The 17,458-nt window shown below is 34.7% G+C and overlaps 1 protein-coding gene across 2 annotated transcripts in view; it reads left to right on the top strand.

The window, feature by feature from the left end:
• The window catches only part of LOC125662453 (uncharacterized), a 92,601-nt gene that overhangs the window by 10,861 nt on the left and 64,282 nt on the right, over positions 1 to 17,458 (top strand). For both annotated transcript variants that reach the window (XM_048894679.2, XM_048894681.2), the window contains 6 exons: positions 4,342 to 4,578; positions 5,599 to 5,770; positions 8,555 to 8,652; positions 10,674 to 10,853; positions 12,391 to 12,470; positions 13,929 to 14,160. In XM_048894679.2, the coding sequence (XP_048750636.2) occupies positions 4,342 to 4,578; positions 5,599 to 5,770; positions 8,555 to 8,652; positions 10,674 to 10,853; positions 12,391 to 12,470; positions 13,929 to 14,160 (999 nt within the window). The remainder of the gene's footprint in view (positions 1 to 4,341; positions 4,579 to 5,598; positions 5,771 to 8,554; positions 8,653 to 10,673; positions 10,854 to 12,390; positions 12,471 to 13,928; positions 14,161 to 17,458) is intronic.

The raw sequence follows: 17,458 nt of genomic DNA, 5'->3' as shown, positions 1-17,458 counted from the left end.
TTTATATTTTTCAAAGACAACAATTTATTTGTCAGAAAGTTTACGATGGTTATTCACAAATATAAAATTTTAAGCACACTATCTATAAATATACACCACCGCGGTGGCCGAGCGGTTAGAGCGTTCGCCCCGCATGCGGAAGGCCCGGGGTTCGAATCCCGCCCGAAGTCGTTAAATCAGGTAGTGACATTGCTCGGCATCAAGTGTCAATGTCACGGGTCCTTGGAGATTACCTTAACACCGGATGATCGGTGTCACAATATGGCACTGGGGGTCTTTAGTGTTCTAGTATATCTGCAATAGTTACAAAACTATTTCGTTGTTTGGGGAACACTAATTCACTTTCATTTTTGAAAACACAATACAAAACCAAAAAAATTTGTGTAGCTAAGATAGGGATTAATATACATTTCTTGCAAGGCACTTTTTACTAAGGAATATATGTTACTCATTAAAATTATTTTTAAATTGAGGTGCCTGAAAGATAATTTTCTCCATATGTGTTACTCATATTACTATATGTATTTTAATTTACAATGATTGAAATAGATTATAGGCGCATATATCTTCTTTTTTTTTTAAAAGGGGGGGGGTGACTTCTCGAAAACATTGACAAACACAAAAATAGGGATTTTGGTAGCATTGGAGTGGGTTGATTACATGTATCCAATGTAGCACTTACAATTACATTTCATCTATCGTTCTCTACTACTATAAAATGCAGTCCGGGGGAGGGGGGTTACACAAAGCGAATACACAACATATGGGTAGATCTATATATAAATATAATATTGAGACTCGCAGTATTGAGCATTCCGTCAAAATTTTGTTTTTCTCCATTCGAGATAAATATACGATGTATGTATATACTTGCATAATGAGAAAATGCAGTTTAGATTTGAATGGTTTTCTTTTATCATGGGGCAGGGGTTGGTTAGCAAGTCTTAAGTTTTATTTCTCTTGTATAAACTATCGAATGATTTTTGTATTTTACAACTTTTAAGAGGGTTTCTTTGAGCAAAAGTGGATACAATGACACTAAATTGCGCAAACCAAGTGTTGGGGTGTACCAGCTTTGTATCGCTCAGTTGTACAGTACCGAACACATTGACGATTTTTTGTGGAGAAACCTGATAGTGGTGAGTGAGAGTGTGTGTGAATATGTGCATAAGAGACGGTCTGTTTGAGGCATGGTATATTTGAGAGAGAGAGAGAGAGAGAGAGATAGAGAGAGAGAGAGAGAGAGAGAGTTTGACTTAAAAAGTTTTTCATGTTTTGTTTGTTTATTTTACGTCCTTTCGAGAACTTTTCTCTCAAATTGAGAAATCATCAGCTGTATGTGACGTACCACATATAAAACCTATGATTAGCATTTAAGGCTATAGCATTGATTTTTTTTTTAACGTGCCAATACCTGTTGTGACACAGGGCCTCCTTTTTTAAGGTCACGAAAAGTTGAAGATATCGAATAGTGATGAATTCGAATTTGCGTAATTTCTATAAAGAATACAAAATAAAGAGTAGGGCAAACACGGACCCCTGGACACAGTCGAGTTGGCATCAGGTGCCTATCTGAAAGACCCGTGATTCTCACTTTTGTTGAGCGTTTGTCGAAGAGCACATGTATGTCAACGTCTCAGGTTCGACGTGGCATGTCATGAGCAGGGTTCGAACACACTATACCTCCCGGTTACGAAGCGAATGCCCTACCACTGATAACCGTAACCGTTTCATAATTATCTTCTCTTTGAAGTTGTGTTTCTAGTTTCTCAGAAACACTGCGTTTTTTCCTGAGTATACCCATGAAATGACATTTTGCTCCAACTTAATACCACGCATATAATATTGAGAATATACATATATGGAATATTGCGTATGCCAATTAAAAACAAATACCGATGAATTCTATTGTGTTCCGATTCGTGAAGAATTACATTGGTGATAACCCAAACTTCGCATAAAATTCAGTGATTTGAATTTGAGCTGCCTTTGATGTCATAATTTTTTTTTCCGAATGCAGGCGAGACTCTAACAAATATAAAAAAAATCTTAAAATTCGCCAAGTTGGAGACAGAAATAAGAAATCACTGTTACCAGTATATAAATGTTTCTTTAATTAATTTGGTGTTCAAACCATTATATTTCTGCACCAGAAAAGCTTTCCGCGAATACCTGCAGTTTTTGCCCCTGTGCGGCATATCTGATGTGGTTTCAATTTCCATTTAATACCCATTCAAATCAGTACAAAAACCAATAATTTCGCATTTATTAAGAATTAATACTTCTATGTGTGTTTTCCTACTCAAAACATCGCTTGGGGAGAACTCTCGTATATTACGTCAAAATTAACGTCAAATTTAGTGACGTCGTCAGGTTAATATAAAGTTTTCCGTTGAATATATTACAGCTACTATGGTAGATAAAGAATAACAATGGTCATTTTCATAAATGGCACACTCTCAAATACCAGATTTAGTATTTTGGTGAATTTCTTTGACAGGGCAGATTTTGGCTAAAACCGTACCTTGTCCTTTCTAAAAATTCCAAAATATCCGAAATCCTAGGTTAAACTTTCTTTATTTCAAAACATGCAATTTCTGTATCATTCTTTTCACTGCGGTGTTTTTTTTTTCAAACTATGAATTATACATCTCCTTTGGATATGTAGCAAGTTTACGTTTAAGATTTTCTATTGACGAGCGATGCATGTTATTTTGTACATCGCAATGTACACAAATATCAATTACAATATATTTTGTTGAGATTTAGTAACAAGTTGATCAGCTTTATAAAAAGCATTAATTTTTGCAAAATATTTATAGTAATTTTTTTCATATATTGTCATGAAAATTTAATTTCACACTCTTCTTACTGGGATCTGATACCCTATATTTGAAACTAAATGGAATAAATTCGTAGAATATTTTTCTTTTATGTAATGCACAGTGAATGGTTTTGTTCCTAAGAACAAAATTTTAAAATTTCAAAGAAATGAATTTGAGGATAATTTTTACGTATCTGTTAGATGCTACCTATGAAAGATGAAGATAACGAACAGTGATCAATCTCACAACTCCTATAAAGAATACAAAATAGAGGGTTGGGTAAACACCGATCAAGGGTGGAATCAGATGCCTAAGGGGAGTAAATTTCCCCTGTCGTATTTGAGTTTGAAATTGTACTATGCGTTTCTTTTATATCAGTATTATTACTTCTGTAGATATTTAATTACGTTTTGTATATATAATTCATGAAGCTGATTGATTATACTTTAAAACAAGTTTCATTCTTCACAAGGAGTATAAACTTTATTTTGATCACTGTTTGTTATCTTCACACCATTCACTCCACATATACAATGATGAATATTGGAATAAGTTGAGGATTTTCAATCGTTTTTGTGATGTTTCTATAATACGATTGTTTTTGTGATGTTTATGTTATACTATTGTTTGTGTTAATGTTTCTATTATACTATTGTTTGTGTATATCTGGATTATAAAATGATGAAGTTAACGAATAATGTTCAATCTAATAATTTCATAAAGAATATAATATCACGAGCAGGGCAAACGCAGACGTCTGGCTCAGGACAAATGTAGCATTCAATAGGGGTGATACTTCTCCTAGACACCATATACCAGATACGGCATGTCCTTTGCTTCATGTTTGCCCTTCTCTTTATTATGAATGTACATAATCCGGTCCATCATATATCGGTCGACAGGAGAAGCTGAGGCACCTGATCCCATCTTTGGTATATCAAGGAGTCCGTATTTGCCCAACTCTTTAATTTGTATTCTTTATAGGAGTTATGAGATTGATCACTGTTCGTTATCTTTACCTTTCATTGAAGAGAACTAGTTCACGTTTTAAGAGAACTGGTTTGGGAAAGAAAACCCCATCCCAGTTTTTTGTGAAATCAAGCTAAGTGAACACGTTTTAGATGGAAACAGATGTAGAGGGGTAAACATACTTTAGAGGTATTTTTATCTTTTAATAATGTGCAAAAAATTACCTCTTGATTCTACGGAAACCCCCTGAGAACAGAAATGTTTGCGCATCTCGGAAAAGAACGCGATTAAAGAAGTTGTTTTTAGTTCTTACACTTCCCAAAACCTTTCTGGCCCATAAATCTTTTCCTTGTTCTCTGTACTATATGAGATTTATGATATTCGTGACAGTTCGTTACCTTCACTTTTCATGCCTAAACAATTTTGGAGGTGAAGCTCATTTCGGGGACATAGTTACGACCGACCACTAAAATTACCACATGTCATCTTTTTAGTAGTAGAAATGAAATTCATAGACGTATTGAAAAGTGTAGCTAACATTTTGTAGATAAAATCAAAGTAGGACAGCGGGTTGTCCGTGGAGTTGATTGGGACAAAGGAGACGAGGATGGAGGGGAAGGAAACGTGGGGACTGTGGTGAAAATCCTTGACGACTCTCAACAGGTGCGCGTACAGTGGGATTCCCAGGCCACTTTGGACGCTCAGAAAAACGGAGACATCTTTAATTACAGAACAGGGATGGACAGGAAATATGATCTACGACTTTTTGATAATGCACAGACAGGTAAACACACTGTTGTCTTCCGGTTCTTTGGCGCCTGATGGCATCTCCGAAATTCTGAAGGAATCTAATTGTACAGTGAATCTGGCACGCCAGCCTGCATTTGACCTCATGACAAGTTTCATTGCTATTTTGGACCTCTATAACGAAGTTATAATTTGCGAAATGTTGAATTTAAACAAGACTAGATGTAACCGAGCAGGAAGGCAGATGTTGGTTTCATTAATTTACTCAGTAGAAAATAAAGGCATTGGCCTACAATAACAGACAAATAATATTACAAATCATGGGGAAAAAAAACATAATTGAAATATGGCAATTGTAAATTGTACCCACAGTAAACGTTTTAGAAGAATATTATACTTTATAAAAATATGTACATGTGTTCTGTAAATAATTTAGATTAAGATATTACATACTCATATAATCATTACGACTTTAAAAAGCAAAATTACAATAAAGTACAAAACTTGCAATCAAAATAATTACGTATATCAGCTCTTTATATGGAAATGAAACATATTTAAATATAGAAATAACATACCATAAGATGCGGAAGATATCAGTCGGTTGTAATTAATCAAAACGTATTACTGCTCTAACTACATAGGTAAACGCGGTATATTTATACATATACTGAAAGACTATTTTTGAATAAAGAAATATGAAATGACCAATGAAATTAAAGAACCAATGAAATAACAGAATACAACTTTACTCAGCCAACTCAATCCAGATGCGCAATTGAACTTACGATAAATTGAATTTTAAGATTGTATTTAGCAAAACGATAAATGAAAAAATATCAAAACGAATAAATAGATATGGAATTTCATATTTATACTATCACATATATATAGAAACCTCTATGATATCAAAAGACTACTTCCTTCGATTTAAAAACTGGCCATACGCAGAACAAACCTAAGTGCGTAGAAAGTTATGCAATTATTAATACCGGAATTAGAAAAATCCCAGATGATGGTATTGAAAATTAGCGATGATGTTTATTGTTAAATATAGGTGCACATCACAAGTTCTTCGCCTGTGATGGTTGCGATGAGGCACCAATCCGAGGAATGAGGTGGCGCTGTTTGTACTGCGATGATTATGATTTATGCACGGAATGTTACATGAATGACTTTCACAACCTAGACCATGCATTTGAAAGATACCAAGGAATGAAAACCATGAGGTATATTTTCTAAGAGAAATACTCTACGTGCTGAAACTGCAACGGTTAGATATTCAAAATATAAGACACGATTTTAAAAAGCAAGACTGGCAATTCTACAATGAGCTCAATTTAGTAACACTCTCACACTCGTAACGCAAAATTTGGTTGACTGAGAACACTGAAAAAATAATTTATATTTTATAACTTAACTTGGTTTGGGAACACATATCCACTTGACAATCCAACACGGCGCTACTTTTTTGCCCTCTTGGAAAAAAGATTGAGCATAATGATTTTCACCTGTCGGCCGGTCGGTATGTAAGCCAATTTCCCTAAAGATCCTTTGTTTGACAGTTACCAAACTCTGTACTTTGTTTAACTTAAATACTAGAATATCTATATTTCTTTTCAGGTCAGATGTCAAGGATGAAATTCAATATAGAAATTGATTTACAATTACTAAAATTGGTACAGTGGTTGTCCCTATAAAGTAGATGTTGGGGTAATAAGGTCAAGGGTCAAACTGAACATAGTAAGATATTTTGAGAATAATTTCTTGATAAACAGCAAATCTGGTACTCTAGTTATACCCAAGCTATATGCCTCCTTTTGATTTTGAGATTTTGGCAAGATCAATGGTCAAATTACATCGACATGTAACTTGAAACAGCGTATTGCATAGGTAATTCATACTGATTTTTAGGCCACCGTGTCAAACAGCAGTGGTTAAACGATCGTGAGTATCTTGAAAACCCTTTACTTGATTGGTATCAAAGTTTATTCAATGGTGTCCTCTAAAGCGTGGATGCCCTCATTGGTTTCCACGCCACAAGGTTAAAGGTCATGATTCACGAGGCTGGTTATTTGGAGGTGTATATCGTTTTGTACATAAAACACTGCAAAAATGCAGATAAAATATATGTATAAATTGACATAAATATTGCGTAAAACAACAGTATCATATGCGAAATATATCAAGTATTCATATGCGAAATATATCGTGTATTTGGACCGTCGATGTGGTCTACAATCGGAAGGTCGGAGTTCGAATCCCAGCCGCGACAGACCTAAGTCGTTAAAACAGGTAGTGACAGTTCTATCGCCAAACGCTCGGCATCGGGTGTGAATGTCACGAGACCTCGGACATAAACTTAAAAACGGATGCACCGTGTGACAGTAGGTGTGGCATGCTAAAGAACCCTCATTGCTCAATGAACGTATGCGCAATTTGAAGCCCTCCACCGGCAATGGTGACATCTCCATATGAGTGAAAAATACTCGAGGGACGTTATATAAGATACAACCAATCAATCGATTATTTGCAAATTTTACCCTTTATGTTTCATTAAAATACATTTTCACTTGAGAGAAACTTCTCGAAGCATAAAATGCGTCACATTTTACCAGATGGCGAAATGTCGATTGACCTGTGGATCGCAATCAGTCACGTGCTTATACTTTACCGCGTCGGATTAAATTGGCAAGAGTATTACATACAAAGAGCAAAAAAGGCCTAATAATTGGTATGAAACACGTAGGAGAACATTTGAAGTTGCATTGGTCAATACGATAGTTATAACGACCATGGCATGTGCTGACTTTAAACGAGGCTATTGAAACCTCTGTAACATCAACTTATATATCAGTAGTAAATACGAATAATGCACATAACACGTGTTCCGAATCAGTTGAAGGAACCTCAACATCACATACAGTGAATATTGCTACATAAATAGGAGAGGTGAGCGATGGAGAAGTAAAAGTCATCACAATTGTTTAGTAAAGGAGATTTGGAATGATATTGAGGGGTGTTTTTTTATATAAGTTTAGAATATATTTATCTTTTGACAGAACAACAATGTTAATTGGTAAATATAAGAAAAATAACGCTTACAAAGTACAAAAATCGATAACTTTGATAATTAAGATGCCATATATTTTCAAGTAAGTGCAAACACCACCCAGTGCTTAGTACATGGATTCTAAAAACAACTATTGAAGAAAGAATCATGATAGAAAAATGTTTATTGTTAAAAAAAGTAAATATACAGAATTTAAGAACAACTGGCAGTATATCTGTGATATGTTACAATTCATATGTATTCATTGACACTTTCATTAGAAAATTAATTTGGCTTACTACCCGCAAATGCACATGTGCCCCATGTCTATCATTATCAAGTATTTTTTCATTTATCTAACTTTCTTTCCTTTCCTCTTTCATTTCTTTTTTTTCCCTTCTTTTTTTTCTGTATTTAAAACGTTCTTCACATCAACATGTGTACATACGTTCTATGTGTGTGATGGCATATATATGTACGTATATGTATGGAGATGTGTATATGTATGTAAATGAATATGTGAATTAACATGAAATGTGAAAGTTGAATAAATATTACAAATTTAAAAAGTCATCACAATTGTCATAAAGTGAAGTTGTTAAAGTGCAGTCAACATGAAACTTGAAAATAACGAACATTGATCAATCTCATAACATCCATTTTCAATAAAATATCCAAACATGAAGCTAATATGGAAGACTATGTGGTCGTTTTATTCCGTGTTAACAGGAACATATCGAATGAACACATGTATAAAAATAAACATTGTAAATAAATAAAGGGTCGTTGATATATCTAACATTTGAGTTGAAAGCATCATCACGATATTTTTTTCATCTCGTGTAGAAGCATGTGAATGCCAAGCTATGTAATAAAAAGTAGTTTCTTCCAAAGGTATCAAGTCCTATTTCACCATTGTCAGTTCACAGTATAGCATATTATTAATCTAAATATCTTACAGTGTCAATGTAGGAACACGGGTAGATTCACAGGACTGGGAAGCTAGTGGGATATTTTCTGACAATGCTGTTAAATCCAGAGAAGACCCAACGGTGACAGGTAACTCCTTTCCACATAAAGTGATGACACCTGTAGCATAACTTTTCATTAGAGTGCGGATGGCAAGTTGTGATCTATACACAATTTTATTAATTATTCGACTCTTTTTGATGATGAAAATCTGCTGAAGATATCAATATTTCAAATTATTGGATTACGTCGTATACAGAGTTGGTTTTGATAAAGAATATGTATTGAAGGACACATCGCATGTTTCTAAACTTTTTATTGATTCATTCCATGCTTAAAACTACTTCACATGTGGTTAAAATGAAACAATTTGCATAGTTTTCGAGTTTGAAAGCGATGAAATTTAAATCTTGCGATATACATATTTACTTCGATATTGTACGCGCCATTATGTAAGGTGAAGATAACGAACAGTGATCAATCTCATAACTCCTACAAGCAATACAAAATAGATAGTTGGGCAAACACGGACCCCTGGACACACCAGAGGCGGGATCAGGTGCCTAGGAGGAGTAAACATCCCCTGTTGTGTGACATCATATGCAACCTCGCGCGAGAAGGTTCCCAAACAGCTGTTAGGCATCTCATGAACAAATTACATTTAATGGACAAAAGAGCCGATTATTACATCAACGGCTTGTAAATAACACTGCATTAGGATGTTTTGTGTCATTTACTAGCTGTCAGTAGAAAGGATTTAGGCTGAGTGTTTTTTAAATTTTCGAAGGAAGGTATGATAAGACGTGCATATTTTTTTTGTCGGCGCAAGGACTTTGCCATAAAAGAGCCCATGTGCTTTTTAAAAAAAGAATTTGGACAGAGACCTAGATAAATTGCGAGCAAACGGTTCATCGAAGCTAGACACTGTTACATGTAGGCCTACAGCATATGCATTCCGTTCTGGTCTTCATATTCAATACACACTCGCAACAAATGACCCTCACCTTGTAATAACGTATAGGCATAATTTCTACCAACTGGTAGATTTACAAAAATTTCAAATATAAAAAATAATTGAACTTTCAATTATGAATAATGAAATATTGTATTTCCTAACTGTGAATTGAATTATAATGCTTCCTTTTTTTATAATGAACACGTAACAACAATACCTGCAGTGTATACGTATTTAACCTAAGTTATAAACACTGTGCTCTCACTTCCTAACAACGTGTAGATTAAACAAATAATGATAAATACAATTGCTTGATTGAAATAAAGTATTGTGATTTCCACTATAAATTTGATCATATTTATTTTAAATTATTTTCTTGAAATGCACCCGTGACAGGTTGTCAATTCAATCTCATATTGCAATGATATATCGTATCATACTTTATCTAATCCAAAAATAAATCTAGTTATAATTGCACTGTGTATCTTAAAAAAAAAACAACAATGCCAATTACAGATATTCAAAGCAATAATATTACCAAGTAGTGTTTAGACAACGACCCCATGTTAACATTATTTACTCTGCAATTACTCGCTTTCCCCGCTACATTCGGATCGTTATTTGTATGCACTGGTGGCTAAAACATATACGACTCGGGAAAGTTGTCAACATCGAAATAAATGTTGTCCATCGTGAATAAATTAGGCCCCTAAAACACAAGTTTTAAAAAATATCTAACACTACATGTACTCTCACAATGCGTTGATCGACGAAGGTCGCATATGACGTCACCGTACCACGTGACTACCCAACTAATTAAATAGACTTTTTGAAATCGGGCCTTAGATTTAAATCCGTATTGTGGTTAATTATCGCAATATTTCGGCGAACGAACTATTAGAATTAATTACTATAAGCATAAGGAAGACAAAATACAAGTAATTTTGCATACTTTGAAAACATGAGATGTCCTTTAAGCTTTCAAAACTGCCAAAAAATTATGTTTGTGATTATTTCTGAATGAATGCTAATGAAAATCTCTATATCATATACAAAATGTAATCTTCTTAACATTAGACAATTTTTATTTCATTTGTGTTTTAAATGGTGCCATTGGATTTGTTCTTTGTTTACAAACAAACTGGTGATACTATAGGTACCGTTGAGACTGTTGAAGACAACATCGCCACACTATATAACTGTGACGCAAAAGTGACATGGGAGGGAGATATCAAGAAAAGACACCGAGTGGGAAGGGAAGGCAAAGTGGACATCAGATTTACAGAGCCGGCTAAAGTGAAATATTTCCAGGACCATCTACAGGAAATCAGTAAAGGTACTGTCTTTAATTGGACAATTTTAAAGAGCCAATTTTAAGTTAACACCCCCAATTGTAAGCTGCCTGTCAATCAAACATTTAACAATAGATATCAGGTGGAGTGACATCTGCAGACCCTGTTGTCTGGAGCTACCCCAGAGAGGTGTTTTGATAACAACTACAGTCCGTATCTACAGGCATTCTTTAGATCCTAAGGAAGCCCAGTATACCCGAGTTTTGATAGCATTGACCTGTCCTCAACTGCTATTTTCTTGTAATTCAATTGTTTGGTTTTTTAAAAAAAAAAAACCCTGAACAATGTAATTTCAATATAATTGTAATATTCCCCCTCTATATACATGTACATGTATTATAAAGTACACAATCTGAAATCAAACAATAGTTTATAAAAACTTGTAACTTATTAAAATAATTTGTCATCAATTTATGATACCTCTATATTTATAACAGAAATCATTCGTTGAGGAGAGAGAGAGAGAGAGAGAGAGAGAGAGAGAGAGAGAGAGAGAGAGAGAACGAGAGTTGTAGAATGTGTGTCAACTACCCTTAGAAATACAACCATTATTTAAACACTATGACCACATAAACTCTGCAGAGGTCCCTGAGACAGGTCCTATGTATATCAAAACTATAAAAAACCATGGACAGGTAGATTTCTACCATGCTCTGTCTCTATGTATTTATTTGAGTGTCATGGGATATAGCAATTAACACCTTGGTAGACCCAGGCCACTCCCGGTAAATAACATATGTTAATATTAGGCTCCGCCTACATTTTCACTGACCGTACGGTCATGAGATGGGTCTTTAAGTGCAATCAAATTTTTTATCATTTAAGGACGTCTACATGGTTTACCGTTGTTTATAAGATGTTAGGAATTAATTTGTTAAAACTAATACTCTCATTCGATTAAATTGTTCCTTAGAAAATATAATATTCATAAAGAAAATCCAAATCGTTCAAGAATTATATTTCCCGTTGGAAAATGCCCCCTGCAAATATCCATTTGCCTTTAAAAAGAACTCCTTGAGATTTAAAACAAATCCATTTGAAATTGAAATTTTCTTTTCAAAAACCATGTTACTTTCTTAAAAGAATGTTCTCTTTTCTCCAGAAAACATCCCTTGGAAATTCATATTCCAGATAGAAATTTCAAGAAGGATTGTCATTTTTCTATAGGATTTCATTAACCCCAACGTGATTATTTATTATTGGTTGACCTTTACATCCGCCCTGATTTTGATTACGTCAAAAATAAAGATAACGTAAACTGATTATTAAATTAATCTCTTCGTTTTCGTCACATTTTTGTGATCAATTTCGTAAATTCTACAAAGAATACGATATTGAGAACAGGGCATACATGGACTCGTGACAACACCAGATGTGAGACCAGGTTCCTAGGAGGAGACAGTATATCTTATTAACGGGATTAGTTCTTAGTAAAAATCAGTATGTAAAGAAAGGTATAAATTCAAAGTTCCATGACTGGGTGCCTGAAATATTTATGAATTGCTGTTATTCTCATTGCAGTCAATGCAGCCATAGGAATTAGAGTTGTGGAAAGGTCTGACAAGGATCACGTGACAGTTGGAACAATCACCAGCGTAAAGGTGTGTAGGATATACAACACTGTACTGTAACAATGTAATACTTACTGAATGTCACATCAACGGTATATATTTTAATAATTTAATTCTTATTGTATCCTTTTCTCTGATTGGTCAAATTCAATTGAGGAACGCAAGTTATTTTTGTATAACCTGGGGACACACCTTCTTGACAACCAGAAACCGGAACTATTTTCCCCCTCTCTCTAAATTTATATCACAACATTGTTTTCAGCCTTCTTTGGAATAGAAAATCAACATGTACAATAATATACCTAGGTTTGATACACATGTTGTTTTCTCGTTGTCAATATAAGCATCTACTTTTACGCAAATCAGTGTTGTAAAACATCTTTCTCTGTATGTGTGGTCGAATGATAGATTAAAACAAGGATATGATATTCGAATTAATGATTTGACAGGTAAGCATTACCCTATTCATTTTGAAATACATTTCTCACTAGGGAAAGGGGGGTTGTTTCATAGCTTGATCTCGTCTTTCAACAACGCAAACCAAAATCCATACCTCACATTTTATCACATGACGTCAGACACATTGACATGTGGATCCCGATTTGACACTTGCTTACATATTTTCTTGTGTCGGATTAAGTATTAGCGACAACGTTGCATACACAAGGGTAAGTTTTCAGATAGTAAAAGTTTTCACAGTGTTAAAAGCCGCAAATTGCATATTCTGATATTTGAAGATTTATTTGGGGTAGGCCTAAGCAATGCAATTTCCCGTATTTTCTCAATCTGTCGGAGATGAGTGACTTCAAAATCTGTTTCTATCTCTAAAGGGCAGCGAAATAGGCACTGCATGCATAGGCCTAGTCTACACATATTTTCTATCATGACAAACTTCACTTTCGATACTATATTTTGATAAATGGCTAGCTAAGTGAAAAAGTTTCACAGTTTACTTTCGGAAGGTCGGTGGTCTCTTTCCAGGTACATTGTATCTGGGTTATCTCTTCCACCATTAAAAACGGGACGCCACCAGATACCTGAAAAATTGTTGACTGTGACGGAAAACATCAGTTAATCAATCAGCTAGGCACCGTAGAGCTAGGATTAAAGATGGCGACCTTCACAGCTAGACGATTCGTGTCGTTTATGCTAAGTGAATCATTGCGCGGCTCGGTTGACTTGTATTCTTCTGAGTTTATGTACATTTTGATAAACGAAGTTAGCATCTTTGTCTCTTGCATTAAATTATAAGGAACCACTTTAATTTTGGGACAGGTTATACGAGTATAACCTGGTTTGGGTCAGTTTACGCTTTATAATCCGCGAGGCGGATTATATAAAAACGTAAGCTGAACTCCCCCAAGAGGTTTGGGTCAGTCTACACAGCGTAAACTTGTATAACTTGCTCCAGAATTAAAGTCATTCCTTAAATAAATATATCTCACATAAACATTAGATATTATTTTGTAATTGGTTTTTTAAATATAGGAAATCGAAACAGAGGAAAAAGAATTAAAAAGAAGACGGCGACGGTCGACTCAACGTAAATCTGTCCCGCTATTGAAAGAGCGAGGATCGGTCAACCTACATCAAAACAAACAAACGGAAGAAAATTCGGTTCAACATTGTTCCCTCACCGTGCAGTGGGATGATGGTGAAACAGATGAAAATGTTGAAACGAGTAAAAGAGAAATATTGTTGTTTGACAACAGCCAGATAGGTAAGATGTTCGTCTAAGAGAGAGAGAGAGAGAGAGAGAGAGAGAGAGAGAGTTGAAATTCCTGACGTATCTTTATGAATCAATTTCAACTAAATTCATTGCACTTTCACACTAATACACCGAATATTGGGGCTTAATATGTTTAACATTCTATTGTACTGAAAACATTATTAAGTACATAGCGACAAATTGTGAAAATATGTCCTGGTTTATGGAAAGTGGAGGATATGTACAATAATAGATTTCGAGTGTACCTTATTTAGTTGAAAATGGAGCCGAAAAAATACCCCTTACTAGTATCGAAGCCAAAATATACAGACCAGCAGTCGATACGTTAACCTTCTGAACTGCCCAGCTAGGCGATTAGATTAAATCAGGAATATACAAGTTTTGTTAATATTTATTGTTGTATGCTTGTTTTAAAAGGAACTCGGCCATCATCATGATGCTATTTCTCCTTAAGGCATCAATTAAACAAAATAGTTGAATTTCAATGCCATTTAAGGTACTATAATGTATATACATGTATCCCGACAATTTACATGTGGATTTTGGCTGAAAGGGGGAATGACTATGTTACAAAAAGAAGATGTTGATAGTACACATGCATATTTGAAGTAATCAAGAGTAAAATATTAGGTTACAACTTCTAATCTTCTAATATTTAAATTAGTGTATTAAATGGAATGAAATAAAATAAAGATATCACGTAGATGATGTTTTTCTGAGGCAAAAATAGCAAAATGTTTGAATCGCGGTATAATAAGCATGCAAAATTATCGTACATGCAAGGTGAAGATAACGAACAGTGATCAATCTCACAACTCCCACAACCAATACAAAATAGACAGCTGGGCAAACATGTATAAAGGGATTAGACCACGCCTGACATATACTAAACCTTCTAAAGGTCACAAACAATGAATGCAACTTGTTAACAATAAAATGAACCAAAACATATTCAATATATTGAAAATGTACATCACTTAATAAAATACACCAACACAATGTTTTTCAAATCAAAAGGCGTACTACTTTTACTACAACACAATTGTATAGACTTAAATACTAACTACCCGATCACCAAGACTGAAATCAAGTTTTATTTGTTTTTCGAGATAAATAATGATTACGGAATAAATAGTAATATGTCGGTAGTAGTTTGATTTTTATCTTTGCTTCTTTTGGAGTGAAATGGAAGGACTGTTGGGACGGCACAAGCTTTTCATAATTTCTGTTGATGTCAATCATGCTGAATACAATACATTATTTAACATGCAAACGAATTATGTTTCATACCGATTGTTAAGCCGTTCTTGGCACACTGATTTTGACTGCGGATAACATCATGTTATATGTCTGCAAAGGATGGACATATCGGCCATAAGTAAATCACTGTTCGTTATCTTCACCTTGCATGTATTATGAATATGTAAGCTACTGACGACACAATTCCTGTTACAGGAGTTTCAACAGTCCCTTTAAAACCATTATTTCGGAAAGTGTATGTTCATTATAACGATTTATTTTAACTTGTCATTCGGTGTAGTACTGGAGAAAGAGAGAGAGAGAGAGAGAGAGACTGACACACACACACACAGAAGAGAGAGAGAGAGAGAGAGAGAGAGAGAGACAGAGACAGAGAGAGAGAGAGTACCCTGCTATTTAAGGATATATTTGATAATCTTTTATCTTTGATTTTTAACGTAGTGCCCACAATGTACGAGTCTCTAACGTTGATGATACAGGGGTTTCAATAGTCTCGACATGGATGTCCGTAGAATATTAGTAAAGATGAAGTCAGCATTTCGTAAAGGCTATGGTCGTTATGACGATCTAGTTCGTCAATACAACCTCGCATTGGGTCAAATGCTGTTTGACGTGTTTCATACCGATTGTTAAGCCGTTCTTGGCACATTGATTTTGACTCGGATAACTCCGTTTACCTGATCAGGATGTGGGGCTCACGGCGGGTGTGACCGGTCAACAGGGGATTCTTACTCCTCCTAGGCACCTGATCCCACCTCTGGTGTGTCCAGGGGTCCGTGTTTGCCCAACTATCTATTTTGTATTGCTTATAGGAGTTATGAGATTGATCACTGTTCGTTATCTTCATCTTGCATTAGAGTATTCTACTTTGCAGTTGGACTTGTACTGGAACACAAATTTCCGGAAATTATGAAGATATATGTAGAAATATCAAACTGTAAAGAAAAAATAACTTGAAGGAAGAAAGCCTTCAAAACATATGTATTTGGTGATTATGATGAATCATGAAGATAACAGACAATGGCCATTCTCAAGAATACACATTTAAAAATAAAGCAAACACTCCTCCTGGATATACCAGAGGTTAGATCGTGTGCTTAGGAGGACTACACATCCCTTGTTGACCGGCCACACTCACAGTGAGCTTTGTATCAAGGGGACGCCTACTCCTTCTTTATACCTAGTCCAGAGTCGTCCACTTTAGCTTCATACTTAGATATCTTATTGAAAGTAGACATTAAGAGCCATTCTCTGTAACCACTTAAAAAAATTCGGCACGCATAGTCACCGATTTTCACGAAACTCGCCTGAATGAAACATCTATATAACATATTCAAGAAAATATATTTAAAAATTAAATAGTGATCATGGTTGCTATGGAAACGGGTACAATTTTATCAATTTTGGCTGTTTTCTAGAATTTGGTAGTTTTGGCACAAAAGTTGAATATAAAAGATTATGAATAGTCTTAAAATTCTAATTTTCATATTAAATTATAAAACAGATCCCATATTTTTCATTTAAGAAAAAAAATGAATAATGGACAATCCTAAGTGATTTTTATAATTGAACAAATCTGTAAAATTGTGTTTAAATTCAATGGTTTTTATGTCTTAATAACTTTTATTCGCATCCACCTCAAATAAAGTGACACAGGTTTTTAAAACAACTAATCTACTTTCTTCATAAATCTAAACTAAAACTTTTGGGAATGTACCTATTTCATACAATTTGAAGTGAATGATTTATGGGGGGAAATGCATTCTGTAACCAAGAGTTATTCCCCTTTGAAACTCTTCAACGTGATAAGGCAGTGAAATTACATAGAAACAAAAATAATATGGCGGGATAATGTCTTACTGCATGCTGACAGAAGTTTAGACGAAGACATACGTGGCATTCAAAATATTCTCTCCACTCACCCACACGAAAGGAGAAGGTGTGAGAGACATATCTCCGAGTACCAGCATTCTAGTAATACAGGTAATTAGTCTATTTACTTTGAAATCCATTCACAAGCCTAGAATTA

Source organism: Ostrea edulis, chromosome 8 (assembly GCF_947568905.1).
Source record: "Ostrea edulis chromosome 8, xbOstEdul1.1, whole genome shotgun sequence".
Lineage (NCBI taxonomy): Eukaryota > Metazoa > Mollusca > Bivalvia > Ostreida > Ostreidae > Ostrea > Ostrea edulis.
Note: the sequence above shows the minus strand (reverse complement) of the source record. Positions and strands in the feature narration are given on the sequence as shown.